Genomic DNA, 14,670 nt, shown 5'->3' on the forward strand with positions numbered 1-14,670 from the left:
TGGAATCAAGGGTTATAGGGATAAGGCAGGAACAGGATACTGATTATGGATGATCAGCCATGATCATAATGAATGGTGGTGCTGGCTTGAAGGGCAGAATGACCTACTCCTGCACCTATTGTCTATTGTATATTTCAAGGGACATTAAGAATAAGTCAGAGGATGATTTTGTTTTTCATCTGACACATACGATATGTGGGCAAAGTAAACTAAACATGGATGGCTGCAGAAAATGGGAAAGTCACTCACCACTTGATTATAAATATTTACCTTGAATTATGTAGGAAGGACCTTCTAAAAGCATTTGAACAAGGATATAGCTATTATATATCAGACTGTATGTTTATTCAATGCTGTTTCAGTGCTTTTAAAAATGTGCTGAGTATATAATGTATTTTCTTTCTTTTGTAAACTTCCAGGTAATGCTGAATACAGAGAGATTGATTAAACATGCAGTACAGGAGAAGCTAGCTGTCACTGTTTGTATCAATAAAATAGACAGACTCATTCTGGAGCTAAAGCTGCCTCCAACTGATGCATATTACAAACTACGTCACATTGTGGATGAAGTTAATGGATTGCTTAGGTAGACCATCATTTCTGTTTTAAAAATATATTTCTTAAATAAAATTATATATTTTTTCTACATTATTGAGGGGATTTAGTTTTTGTTATATTTTCAAAGTCTTCATAGTTTTAACCAAATCTACTTTCTTTTGTTTTTGGCCAGATTTGATTTCTTAATATTTGTGTGAACTGAAAAAAAGCTGAGTCAGTGAAACATGAAGGGTATGTGCTATAAACTGTCTCAGCAAATGCTCAGTGCACACAGTGAAATTGCAAATTCATCCCTTGTTATCTGCTTTTGTTTCAAGATGAGTCAAATTAAAGGAAATGTTATTTTAGTTTTAAGAGCACAATATTTGCATATTTGACCATGTATGAATTATGGACATATTCATCCAAATGTCTCCAAAGGCACTATTGATCCTGTTTTAACATTACCACCTCACAGAGCCTGAATTAGTGTTAAAGCTACCTCTGACCACCCTCCTTGAATTATTGTTTACCTAAATCCTGCTTTTTCCTCAAAACATCCTTCCTTCTATGTTGGCTCCTGGGAGAATATGAGAAGTGACTGACTAAATGTGGATTGATGTATGTTTTTGGTTTGGCAACATTTCTGGGACAGGCTAAGCTCCTTGTATACAGAATTGAAGAAATTGTGAGTGGCTTGCCAATACAATGTATTGTGGGCAAACAGCACTGCAGTCTTGACAAAAGCAATTACCACAAGTAGAACTAAATTAGGGATTGTATAATGTTTTGCAAGTAAAACCTAGTAACTAGTTTAAGAGAAGCATTGTCAGAGGCCTAATTTAGGGTTTCTGCTTTTTTTGGTTAATAAGAATATATTCTGTAATGCACATGGATTACAGAAATTATGGTTTGAGAGGAGACTCTTTGCCTGTTGCTGCTGTGTAGGTGCCTGTTTTCCAGCTGGAGCTAGCAACTCTAATCTCCTTTATCTACCTTTTAGAGAAACTCAAACTGAACAGGAAATAATACAACTCTTGTTTAAATATATTTAATGGCTCCTTTTTTCTCTCTCTCTCTCTGCCTGTAGTGTCTATTCAACAGATGAAAACCTGATTGTTTCCCCTCTGTTGGGCAATGTTTGCTTTGCTAGTTCTCAATACAGTATTTGCTTCACCCTGGGATCCTTTGCCAAGATTTATGCTGATACATATGGTGAGCATTAGTTATAATTAAAGATGACAGAACATCTGGCACTTAATGTACATCCTTTGTAACACCAGTCTGCACGTGGTGGTCTGCTTTGTTCATTTAGCATAAGTTGGACACATTGACAGACAATACAGTGTGTTCCTATATGAAATGTAAGACTTGGATAACATGAGCATACTTAAGTTACTTTATGCATGTTCACAATCGCAACTAAAAAGATTAACACAGGTCTTCATCAGAAACAATCTAGTATATATAAGTGTAGAATGGCTTCTTAAACACACCATTGATCAGAACTAATCATGAATAGTGTGGAAATGTTCCCTGAAGAAAAATATACTGACCTTGGAAGGCATCCAACAGCAATTCATCAGGGTTGATACTTGAGACGAAGGAACATCCCTATGATGATAGATTTGTTACTATATTTCTCATAGATGAAGCATTTAAAATAACAAAGTTCTCCCTTTAGAACAAGGATGCAACATCTCAGAACTGAAAGATAACAAGATAAGGAAAGATTAAGCAGAACAGGGTTCTGTTCTTGGAAAAGAGAACAGTGATTAAAGGTGACCTTTATAGAAATCTGTGTAAAATGATTTGATTGAGTAGATATACAAAAGGCCTTTTTACTTATTAGGGAGCCCAAACCTTAGTAACTGTAAATATGAACTGGTCCTCAGTAAATGTAATAGAGACATTCAAGGGTGTTCTTTAACTCAAAGAGTGGTGTAATTGTGGACCTCACTGTCATAAAGAGTGATTGAGTCAAATTGTATGCATGCATTAAAGGAAAAACTGAATAAATTCATGAAGGAAAGAATGGAAGGTTATGGAAGGTTATGTTGGTTAATTAAAGAGGGCCAGAAGAGGTTCATGAGGAGTAGGAACGCCAGTTTAACTAATTGGATCAAATGGCCCAGTTCTATAAATATGTGGATTATCTTAATCTACTTGTAATCCAATTTAGTTTCTCCCAATATCTCCTCTGACAAATCAAGTATTGATATTAATTAGTATTAATATCACTACTGCCCTCTGTAAGAACAGAAAATGTGCAAAGATATGCAGGTTAGGTGGATTGGCTGTGCTGAATTGCCCCATTATGTTCAGGGATGTGTTGGTTAGGTGGGTAAGTTGTGGTAAGTGTGGGGTTACAGAGGTAAGATGGGGGTCTGGGTCTGTGTTGGATACTCTTCAGTTTGTTGTTGCAGATTCAAAAGGCCAAATGGCCTCTTATTGCATATTTCAGTTAAGTAATGGCTATTCATATAATTCACTGCTAATTTCCTGCAATATCTCCATATCCCTTGATATTATTTTTGCAGTTTTTGCAGCTGTTAAATCTAGCTGTCTTTAGAGGTGCCAGTTGATTGTGAATTGACTGCTTCCTCTGAGGGTCTGTACACCAGGGGATACAAATCTGGCTTCCTAAAATCAGAGGATACGAATTGCATGGGTACTCTATAGTGCACAACTTTAAATATGTACTCCACTGATGTGGATATGCTGTTCAGGAGAGTTGGCGGGCATATACTGTTCTTTTTTGTGGTTAGTTTAGGTGCAGAGATTGCAAACAAATTAGCTGCTTCCATATCCCTTTGATATCAAAGTTTTAAAGGCATAAATTAGAAATTCTGCATTTAACATGTTTTATATATAGTACTACAAATAAAGGGATTTCCTTTGATCATTCAAATCACAGAGCTAGCATGTAGGCTTCCAAATCATGAAATCCCAGCAAATAAACTGAACAGAACGAGGAAAGCATCGTGACCTGGAACCAGAGGCTAGTTCTAATATAGTCTCAGTATTGTTGCTAAGCACTTCAAAAACAATCATGTTCTCTGAGGAAAATAAAATTGCATAAAATTGCAAGAATTTCTCGCCCAGAATTTTTTATGTGAACCTAAAAATAAACCTGCATCATAAACACTTTAAAGGGGAGAAGTTGTATCTATTCATAACACCTTTTCAAGTGCTCTAACAACTTTCCAATCCCACCTGATATATTGTGTAAACTATGCGAACATCCTGATATCAGGTACACTCTTTCTTTTTAACCTACAATCCACTTAAGGTGCAACTTTTCAGTGCATGCAAGAAAGTGAATATGTAGAGTGAACGACAACATTGTTCCACTTGTTTTGCTTTGTTGCTTTTTCTGTCACACGGCATCAAATATTGTTTTCATCCAATCACACATGCATTCCCAACTAACTCTACAGTTTAGTGATTTCCTTCTCAGCTTCCCATGACATGACATAACTCTCTCATTCTTCTTTGAACCCGATTCTACTGCAATGGACTAATTCCCTGTTCCATCTCTAACTGCCATGATACATCCACCAATGTGCACACAGTGGCTGTACATAGCGGAAAGTGAGACAATAGTAGAGAGAAGGTTTTGTATATACACTAAGATGAAAAATTAGACAAAGGTCAAAACCAAAAATACTGAGTATTAATTGCAAAGAATAGAGAATTGCTGCAGTTACTGTCCAAAATGTGCAGTTTTGTTTTAAAAACATTTCTCAATTTTTATGTTCTTTTTCTTTACAGGGGACATTAACTATATGGAGTTTGCAAAGCGTCTGTGGGGTGACATTTACTTTAACCCAAAAACGTAAGTTTGAACCCCTCATTTTGGTTCAAACCTTGTGATCCTAATACCAAAAGAAAGCTGATCTATGTTATAGCCATTTTTATAAAAATTTATGCTTGTCAAAGTGAAAGATATTGGTGGTGGGAAACGGACTTTATCTCTTTCTAGGAAATGGGGTCAGTTATGATACAGATGAATAAAATATTCCATTTGCTGTTCCATCACCAAGCCCTAGACATGGAAGGGTAACATCTGATTCTCTGGATGTGGGCATCACTTAGACATTCAGCAGCTGGAAACTGTTCAGAAGAGATTTATCAGGATGTTTGAGTTACATAGATAGGCTTGATAAGCTGGGACATTTTTCACTGGAGCATAGGGGTTTGAGACGCGCCCTAATACAAGTTTATAAAGTGATGAGTGATACAGTTAAAGTTAACGGTAGTTGCCCTTCCCTACGTTGCGGGATTTCAAGACTAGGGGTCACATTTTTAAGGTGAGAGGGGAGAGATTTAAAAAAGACACGAGAGGCAAATGTTTTACATGGAAGGTGGTTTGCGTGGAGAATAAACTTGCTGAGGAGGTGGATGTGGCTACAATTAGGATGTTTAAAAGACATTTGGATAAGGACATGAATAGGAAAGGTTTGGCACGATATGGGCCAGGGGCAGGCAGATGGGACTAGTTTAATCACGGACTGGTTGGACTGAAGGGTCTGTTTCTGTGCTGTGTGACTCTTATGACAAGCTTTTTTGAAGGAGTGATGAGCCTCTTGAATCCCTGCAGTCTATATGCTGATGGTTTTCCCACAGTGCTGTTAGTAAGAAGTTTGAAGATTTCGATCCAGAGACATTGAATGCTGATGTTCAAGTTGGAATACAAAAAGAATTTAGCCATTGAGCCCATCATGTTTGCTCCAACATTCAATCATGGCTGATATGTTTTCTCAACCCAATCCTCCTGCCTTCTCCCCACAACCTTTGATCCCCTTACTAATCAAGAACCTATCTATCTGTCTTAAATACACCAAAGACTTGGCCACCACATCCTTCAATAGTAATGAATTTCACAAATTCGCCATCTTCTGGTTGAAAAAATTCTTCCTCATCTCCGTTCTAAAGTGTCATCTCTTGGCTCTGTGCCATCATGTTTTAGTATTTCCTACCAGTGGAAACATCTTTATTTCGACTCTGTCCAGGCCTATTTGGATTCTGTAAGTTTCATTGCTATTCCCATTCATCCCTGTAAATTCCTTTGAGTACAGACCCGAATCTTGAACCGCTCCTCATGTGACAAGGTCTTTATTCCCAAGATCGTTCTTGTAAACCTCTTCTGGGCACCCTCCAAGGCCAGAACATCCTCCTTTAGATATGGGGCCCAGAAGTGTGCACAAAATTGCAAATGCGATGTGACCAGAGTCTTATTCAGCTTTAGCAGTATATCCCTGCTCTTGTATTGTCACTTCCTTGAAATCAATGCTAACATTGGATTTGCTTTCCTAACTGCCAACTGAACCTGTATGTCAATCTTGAGGTGGGACTCCTGAGTCCTTTTATGCGTCAGATTTCTGAAGCCTTTCCCCATTTAGAAGGTAGTCTCTGAGTTTATTCTTTCGACCAAAGTGTACAAGCTCACACTTTCCCACATTCTATTCTATCTGCCACTTAATTGCCCACTCTCCTAGTAAATCCTCTGCAGCCTCCCACTTCCTTAACACGACTGAACCCACCATCTATCTTAATTTCATCTGCAAACTTAGCAACAACGCCATCAGTCCCTTTATCTGGATCATTAATATATAACATGAATAGTTGTGATCCCAACACTGGCCCCTACGGAATTCTGGTAGTCACCAGATGTACGTGACTTTAAGCTTTTTGAAACCCTGCAGCTCTTGTTGCTGTAGATAGGCAAGATCAAAGCCTTGGATATTGCAAAGGAGCCTTGATGAGGGGTTGCAACATCACAAATGTAGGTAGTATGTACTGCAATAGTTGTAGATAGTGGGTCAGTTAAGGAGACTGTTTTATTCTGGTAGTGTTTATTTTTCTTGCATTTTGATAGAGTTACACACATCCAGGTAAAAGTTAACCTCTCATTAATTTCAAGAATTATAGTAGATACAATTTACAAATGAATACAGATTTGAAAAACGTGAAACATCTTACCGTAAAAACAGTGGATTACCTTCTACATGGCTTAAGCATCTGTGCAGTATCCAACTTTCCATAATCAATACCACTGAAGGCATATCAGTCAAGCACCAGAAATGTGAAATGACCTGTTCTTAAACAATGTGAGGATGCCTTTGTATTACAAGTACAACCTTAAAATGAAGCAGTTTTACTTTGGAGCTACATTGCCAATGCAGTACAAATGTAACCTGAATTTCGAGTCAGAACTCAACCTGCCACTAAGCTAGAATCGCAGTGACTTCTCTCCAGTGTCAGTTTTGACTTTACATTTTAACATCAACACGAAACAGTGGCTCCTCATCAGTGCCAAATTTGGAATGTAAGTGCACTCTAGGCAATTTGCCCTGCACTCCACTGGGACATTTTCCAGAGGCTAGCTGTGTAACATTAAGCTAAGTGTTTCTTAAAGTTTGATTTCCAGCTGATGAACGCAAAAATATATTCTTGTTGCAGACGGAAGTTTACTAAGAAGGCACCGACCAGCAATTCTCAGAGAAGTTTTGTAGAGTTCATTCTGGAACCTGTTTACAAGATTCTTTCTCAGGTAACAATAGCAAAACAGTTGTTGACACACTACATGGTGTATACGTTTATTATACTAACTTAATAGACAGTAAAAAGTTGATAGAGTTTCACAGCAATAATTTAATCCAAGTTAAAATCTTACAGATGCTGGAAGTCTGAACAAAACAAAGGTGAACTGTTGTGATCTCTTCACAGCCATTAGTTGACTTATTTCAATTTACTTAAACCCTATTATGCCCCTTCCCCCACCCCCCGAAAAAACTTTTTCATATCCTATTTATAATTGTTTAACTCAACCTCTGATATGAAAAAATGTGAATGATTAACTGTGTTCCATCACAAAACCACATGATGAGACATTTGTTTATTAGCTGCAACTGGACACCCAAAAATGTTTGACCACATACATGCTTGATTTTGTTTGCAGTTCAGGAAACCCTTTCTGTGGGAGTGAGTCAAGGAAAAAATGTTTCTTGTGTTTTCATACAAGTTTATAAATCAAGAATGTAGATTTTCATTCTGCTGAGAAACTTATTAAAGCTTTCTACTTGCAATGCACAGGTTGTTGGTGATGTAGACACCACTCTGCCACGTACATTAGATGAGCTTGGTATTCATTTGACAAAGGAGGAATTAAAGCTCAACATCAGGCCATTGCTGCGGCTCGTCTGCAAGAAATTTTTTGGTGACTTTACAGGTAATTTAATGCTCAGCTTCTAAAGATTGCAGGAAGTGTTGCATATTTCTTGTTAGCTTGATGCTTGGTGTGCAATGAAAACTGAATGTGCTCAAAATTTAGAAGAAAATAGAAAATTAAGGAAGGAGAGTCTGCATTAACTGGGTGAAACGTTTTTTTTAAAAGAGTGGCCTCATTCTCAAAACTGCTTGAAGAGAGTATATATGATATATAAGTGGAAAAGACTCCTCCAAATATTATATTTTGTACTCTGGGTTTCATGGAAGAGCACACAAAGAGGTGCTTTAAAGGGACATGGCTAAGGTGAATATTTTAGAATTTTAATTCTGCATTTTAATATGAAGAAAACCCTAGACTGTTCATAAATCAAGCTGTCGGAAATGAGCTTGAAAAACTTAAATTTGTTTTATTCACAATATTTTCAAGTTTATTAACTGCAATGGTTCATGCGTAATTTCTATCATTGGTTAGTCGTAAAGATTTGACTGCAGTATCATAATTTGTAACTTATTATGACAATCTTTTACCTAGTATTTACTGAATTACATTTATCCATTCAATCTCTTTTAGAACCTGATTATAAAAAAAGATAATCCAAAAATGAGAATATATGATTCAGTTCAGTGGATTTAAGGCATTCTGTTTTAGTGTGGATATAGTAGGCTGTCTTTATGGAAGAGGTAGTGTACAAAATTTCCTGTTACTACTTGATCTTATCTTTACTTACTAATCCTCAATAGCCAGTGTAATTTTTCTACAGGGTTGGTAGATATGTGTGTGCAACACATCCCATCCCCACAGTCCGGTGCAAGGAATAAAATTGAACATACATATACAGGTAGCCTGGATTTGGATCTTGGCGAAACTATGCTTGAATGTGATCCTGATGTAAGTGAAGTTTTCTTTTAAAACAATTTTTTAAAAGCTTTTACTGGTCATGTTTTTTTTAGTCTGTATAATCCAATAATGATGCAACCAATAACCTGATCCATGCTGATCACCTGAAAATGCCAGGGGCTAACACCACTTTTTGGTATCTAATGCCAGCTCAATGGAGAGATTAAGAGTTTGAAGTATTTTCTTGGTGGTATTTCATCTGCTGTAGAGAGTTAACTGCTATGATATTTGTTTTCTTGACCAATGTTTCATTTTGTCTGTTTACTGTAACTTGGTATGACGGTGGAACCCCTTCCATACAATCCCCAGTGTGGAAATAGGCCCTTCGGCCTAACAAGTCCACAACAACCCTCCGAAGAACAACCCACCTAGACCCACTCCCTCACCCCACTATCCTATATTTACCCCTGACTATGCACTAACCTACACATACCTGAACATACTATGGGCAAGTTAGTATAGCCAATTCATCTAACCTGCGCATCTTTGGATTGTATTTTTTGTTATTGCACAGGGCCCTTTGATGTGCCACACCACTAAGATGTACAGCACAGAGGATGGAGTACAATTCCATGCATTTGGTAGGGTGTTGAGTGGAACCATTCATGCTGGGCAGCCAGTGAAAGTACTTGGAGAGAACTACACACTGGAGGATGAAGAAGATTCACAAATTTGCACAGTGGGTAGGCTGTGGATTTCGGTTGCAAGGTGCTTATTCAAAGTGTTTCTACTAATTAGTTTGGCTGCGAATTTGAATGAAGTGGATAACAGTTTCCATTCTAGATCTACAGTCTGCTTTCTAGATGATATGAAGTTATGTATAGTGAGCATCCTAAGAGACCTGGGGTTCAGGTGCGTAGATCTTTTAACATGTCACAAACAGGTGCAGAAAATAAGCAAGAAAGTTCATGGAATGCTGGCCAGACTATTCAGAACAGAGGGTGGTGCAGAGGAACCTCGATTATCCAAATGAGATGGGCAGGACAACAAGTTGTCTATGAAGTCTGCTCCCCTTTCAGGAGACTAGGCAGCAGTACACCATGGGCTACTCCTGTTCCTATGTTCCTATCGCCACTGTTGCATTAAAACAAACATATTGTTTGTTAGACAGTTCCCCCCCCCCCCCCCAAAAAAAAGCCAGATATGTGATATTAGTCACTACTCTTGAAAATTGTTTCCATTGCTCTTCTTTGTAAAGGGAGTAAAGTTAGTTAACTTGTTATGCCCCAATTTATTTGGTTGTTATATCTATCACGTTTATTACTTTGCCTGATACAGTGGATGGATTGCACATTGGCTCCCATGTAGAAATCTGTTGGATGCTAAATAATTCACAGGACCTTGTCCAAGTTATTATTTTCTTGCTGTTTCTATTGATTCTTCATAGAATACAGCATTACCTATCTGACAAGGTGGTTACCGTGACCAGATATTTGATAATTCCATTGAGGCATTTATTAAGAATTGACTGAGTGACATAACTGGTGGTTTTAGCATAATAAAAGAGCTGGAGGTACTTCACATATATTATGCAATGATACTTGATCCACATAAGGTGACAGTAGAATAGATGACCAAATGTTTAGTCAAGGAATTAAGTGTCAAAGAGAAAAGAGAAGTACAGTGGCAAGATGCCCAAGTTTAAAGATGGAATTTTCCTTCTAGACTTTCAATTCAATGAAAATACTGGGCTCAACAGTACCTCCCTTTGATGCCCTGGACAGGATTAGAAATGTATCTTGGTCATGGTGGGTACTTATCCATGGCCTTGATGTGCAGCACAGTCTTTCAGTGCTCCAAAATCTAAAACTGATTACAACATAACAAGTGAAGAATGCGTCAGTATGGTGCCTCCCACTGTTAAACTGTGTTACCTGAGCTTCCAATTCACTAAGGCAGCTTCAGGCCAATCCATATCGAACACTGTGCTCGAAAAATTCAGCTTCTATTTTGAGAGTTACGAAAAATGTCAACAGGGCCAGCTGAGAAAATTTGCAATAGTGTAAAACAATTAACATCATTATAAATTAGCCAATTCATCTAAGTATACAAATTAGGAGCAGAATTAAGCCACTTGGTGTCTCAAGCATGTATTGTCATTCAATAAGATCATGATCTAAGCATTCTAAAAGAAGAAATCAGTTCACCCTATCAACCTATTTTAATGTAGCTTTTGAAGATAGTTCCTGGATCTGAATCTTTGCCAAAACTAATTGTTTCTTCCTTAGTCCATGCCCTATCTGTGTACAAATCATTGAAATCAGTACATTTGATTTTTAAACATATTGTTTGTAGATAAATAGAACAAGAAACAGGTAACAGTATTAAGCAGCATAATTGCATATCTGATTGGTTAAAATACAAAAATAGATTCATCATTGATTTACATAATTATAAATTTATTAAATCCCTCACTGTATTCTCCTCTAACCTAAAAATGTTATGGTTTATCCTTCAAGGTATCATATAGAGGTTAACAGAGTTCCAGCTGGTAACTGGGTACTCATAGAAGGAGTAGACCAACCCATTGTAAAGACAGCAACCATCACAGAACCAAGAGGCAATGATGAGGTAAAGCACATCACTGTCATTAAAGATAGCATCTGAAATTGAGTTTTTTCAAGAATGAAGGCTCAGTGGTTAGCACTGCTGCCTCACAGCACCAGGGTCCCAGGTTCAATTCCAGCCTCGGGCAACTGTCTGTGTGGAGTTTGCACATTCTCCCTGTGTCTGCGTGAGTTTCCTCTGGGTGCTCTGGTTTCCTCCCACAGTCCAAAGATGTGAAGGTCAGATGAATTGGCCACGTTAAATTGCCCATAGTGTTAGGTGCATTAGTCAGAGGGAGGTGGATTGCTCTTCGGAGGGTCGATGTGGACTTGTTGGGTCAAAGGGCCTGTTTCCACACTGTAGGGAACCTAATCTAATAAACTATAATAAAATATTTTTTGTAGATCTTGAGACAAAAACAACAGCATGTAGATTAGATTAGATTCCCTACATTATGGAAACAGGCCCTTCGTCAGCCCAGTAAGTCCACACCAACCCTCCGAAGAAAAACCCTATATTTACCCCTGACTAATGCACCAAACACTAGGGGGAGTTTAGCCTGGCCAATTCACCTGACCTGCACATCTTCAAACTATGGGAAGAAACCAGAGCACCTGGTGGTGACCCACACAGATGCAGGGAGAATGTGCAAACTCCATACAGTCATCCAGGCAGGAATCGAACCCGGGTCCCTAGTGCTAGGAGGCAGCAGTGCTAACCACTGAGCCACCATACTACCCCATGTCTGTGTTATGATTTACTGGTGTTTGCCATGGAACTGATCAGTTAATTGATTGCTTAAAATTTGCAGTCACTGGTAAACAGATAAATCTTAAAAAAGAAATGCCCTGACATGCAATGCAGTGGGAGTAAACTTCTGTAGAGATTCTATTGATTGTTAAATGTAAAATTCATAGGAAAATCACAGGCACAGCTCAAAAGAAAATTAAATAGTATTTGGGTTATTTCTGGGAAGAAAGTTCTAAAACTTGAAGATATATGAGCAGAATTAGGCTATTCAGCCCATTGAGTCTGTTTCACCATTCAATCATGGCTGATATGCTTCTCAACCCCCTTTTCCTGCCTTCTCCCTTTATCCCCATACTGATCAAGAATCTATCCACTTCTGTTTTAAAAACAATTAATGACTTGGGATTTTCCAGCCGTCTGTGACAATGAATTCCACAGATTCACCATCCTCTGGCTGAAGAAATACCTCCTTATCTCGGTTCTAAAGACTCAGGTCCTAGTCTTTCCTGCTAGTGGAAATATTTTCTCCATGTCCACTCTACCTAGGCCTCTAGATATTCTGTAAGTTTCAATGAGATCCCTATTCTTCCTCAAGTACAGACCAGAGTCCTTGTGTGACAAGCTCTTCATTCCAGGGATCATTCTTGTGAACTTCTTCGGGACCCCCTCCAAGCCTCCTTAATATGGGGCCCAAATTATAGCTTTAAATTAACGGGTGGTAGGTATAGGACAAATGTTAGGGGTAGATTCTTTACTCAGCGAGTCGTGAGTTCATGGAATGCCCTGCCAGTAGCAGTGGTGGACTCTCCCTCTTTATGGGCATTTAAACGGGCATTGGACAAGCATTTGGAGGTTATTGGGCTAGTGTAGGTTAGGTAGGCTTGGATCGGCGCAACATTGAGGGCCAAAGGGCCTGTACTGCGCTGTATTTTTCTATGTTCTATGTTCTAAAAATACTCATAATACTCCAAATACAGTATGACGAGAGCTTTATATGGCTTCAGCAGTACATTTCTGCTCCTGAATTCCACCTCTCTTGACATGAGTGTGTACATTGCATTTGTCTTTCTAACTGTCAACTGAACCTTATGTTAACCTTAAGAGAATCCTAAATTAACATTCCAGAGTTCCTGTGTTCTTCAGATTTCCAAAGCCTTTTCCCAATTAGAAAATAGTCTATGCCTCTAATCTTCCTACCAAAGTGCACAATCTCAATACTTACCCACATTGTTTTTCATCTGCCACTTCTTTGTGCACTCTCCTAACAAGTCCTTCTACAGTCTCCCCTCTTCCTCAGTACCACCTGTCCCTCCACCTATCTTTGTATCATCTGGAAATTTAACAACAAGACCCTCCATTCCTTTGTCCAAATCATTAATGTTGAACATGAATAGTTGCGATCCCACCACTGAGCCTGCAGAATTCCACTAATTACTGGCTGCCATCCTGTGAAAAACTCCTTTATCTCCATTCTCTGCCTTCTGCCAGACAGCCAATCCTCTATCCATGCCAGTACCTTGCTCCTAACACCATGTGCTCTTATTTAGCAGCCTCTTGTGCAACACCTTCCTTATAAGTGGTCGTCTTGAAATCGAAATAGAGCACATCCACTGCTTTTCCTTTGTCTGACTTGGTAGTTACCTCCTCAAAGAATTCTAATAGATTTGTCAGACTTGACCTCCCTTGACGAAGAGGTGCTGATTTAGCCCTATTTTACCATGCACATCCAAGTATTCCAGTCTCATCTTTAATAATGGACTCTAAAATTTTACCAAAGTCTGAGGTCAGGCTAATCAGCCTATAATTTCCTGTTTTCCTGCCTCCCTACCCTCTTAAGCAGGTGTGTTATCTTGGCCATTTTCCAGTCCCCCTAGACCATCCCCGACTCCAGTGATTTGGAATGCTGCATAAAATTCTGGGCACCCTTGTATAGGAAGGATGTTCTTAAACTTAAGAGGGTGCAAAAAAGATTTACAAGGATGTTGATGAGACTGGAGGCTTTGAGCTATAGGGAGAGGCTGAACAGATTACGGCTTTTTTCCCTGGAGCATCAGGGTCTGAGAGGTTACCTTTATACGGTTTACAAAATCATGAGGGGCATGGGGAGGATGTATAACCAAAGTCTTTTTCCAAGGATGGAGGAGTCCAAAATTAGAGGATACAGTTTTAAGGTAAGAAGACAAGATTTAAAAGGGACCTAAGGGATAACATTTTCAGGCAATGTGATGCATGTATGGAACAAGCTGCCAAAGGAAGTGGTTAAATTACAACATTTAAAAAGGCATCTGGATGAGTATATGAATAGGGAGAGTTTAGAGGGAAATGGGCCAAATGTTGGCAAATAAGACTAGGTCAAATTGGGATGTCTGGTCGGTGCAGATGATTTGGACCAGATGGTCTGTTTCTGTGTTTCTATGACTCTGTGGTTCATCAAAGATCACCACTAATGCTATCACAATCTCCTTGGCTATTTCTTCAAAACTCTGGAGTGCAATCCATTTAGTCCATGTGATCTATCCACATTTAGACTGTTCAGCTTCCTTAGCACCTCCCCCTTAATGATAGTCGTTACATTCACCTCTACCCCCAACTGTCTTGAAGTTTTGGTTTGGTGCTAGTGTCTTCACTATGAACTGACACAAACTACCTATATAGATCCTCTGCCATTTATTTTCTCCCCATTATTATTTCTCTAGCCTCATTAT

General features: G+C 38.6%; 1 protein-coding gene across 2 annotated transcripts in view; it reads left to right on the forward strand.

Annotated features, from left to right (window-relative positions):
- The window catches only part of eftud2 (elongation factor Tu GTP binding domain containing 2), a 50,520-nt gene that overhangs the window by 16,689 nt on the left and 19,161 nt on the right, over window positions 1-14,670 (forward strand). For both annotated transcript variants that reach the window (XM_072561741.1, XM_072561740.1), the window contains 8 exons: window positions 420-586; window positions 1,628-1,752; window positions 4,312-4,375; window positions 7,003-7,093; window positions 7,636-7,771; window positions 8,532-8,659; window positions 9,183-9,376; window positions 11,128-11,239. In XM_072561741.1, the coding sequence (XP_072417842.1) occupies window positions 420-586; window positions 1,628-1,752; window positions 4,312-4,375; window positions 7,003-7,093; window positions 7,636-7,771; window positions 8,532-8,659; window positions 9,183-9,376; window positions 11,128-11,239 (1,017 nt within the window). The remainder of the gene's footprint in view (window positions 1-419; window positions 587-1,627; window positions 1,753-4,311; window positions 4,376-7,002; window positions 7,094-7,635; window positions 7,772-8,531; window positions 8,660-9,182; window positions 9,377-11,127; window positions 11,240-14,670) is intronic.

This window comes from Chiloscyllium punctatum, chromosome 42 (assembly GCF_047496795.1).
Source record: "Chiloscyllium punctatum isolate Juve2018m chromosome 42, sChiPun1.3, whole genome shotgun sequence".
NCBI lineage: Eukaryota > Metazoa > Chordata > Chondrichthyes > Orectolobiformes > Hemiscylliidae > Chiloscyllium > Chiloscyllium punctatum.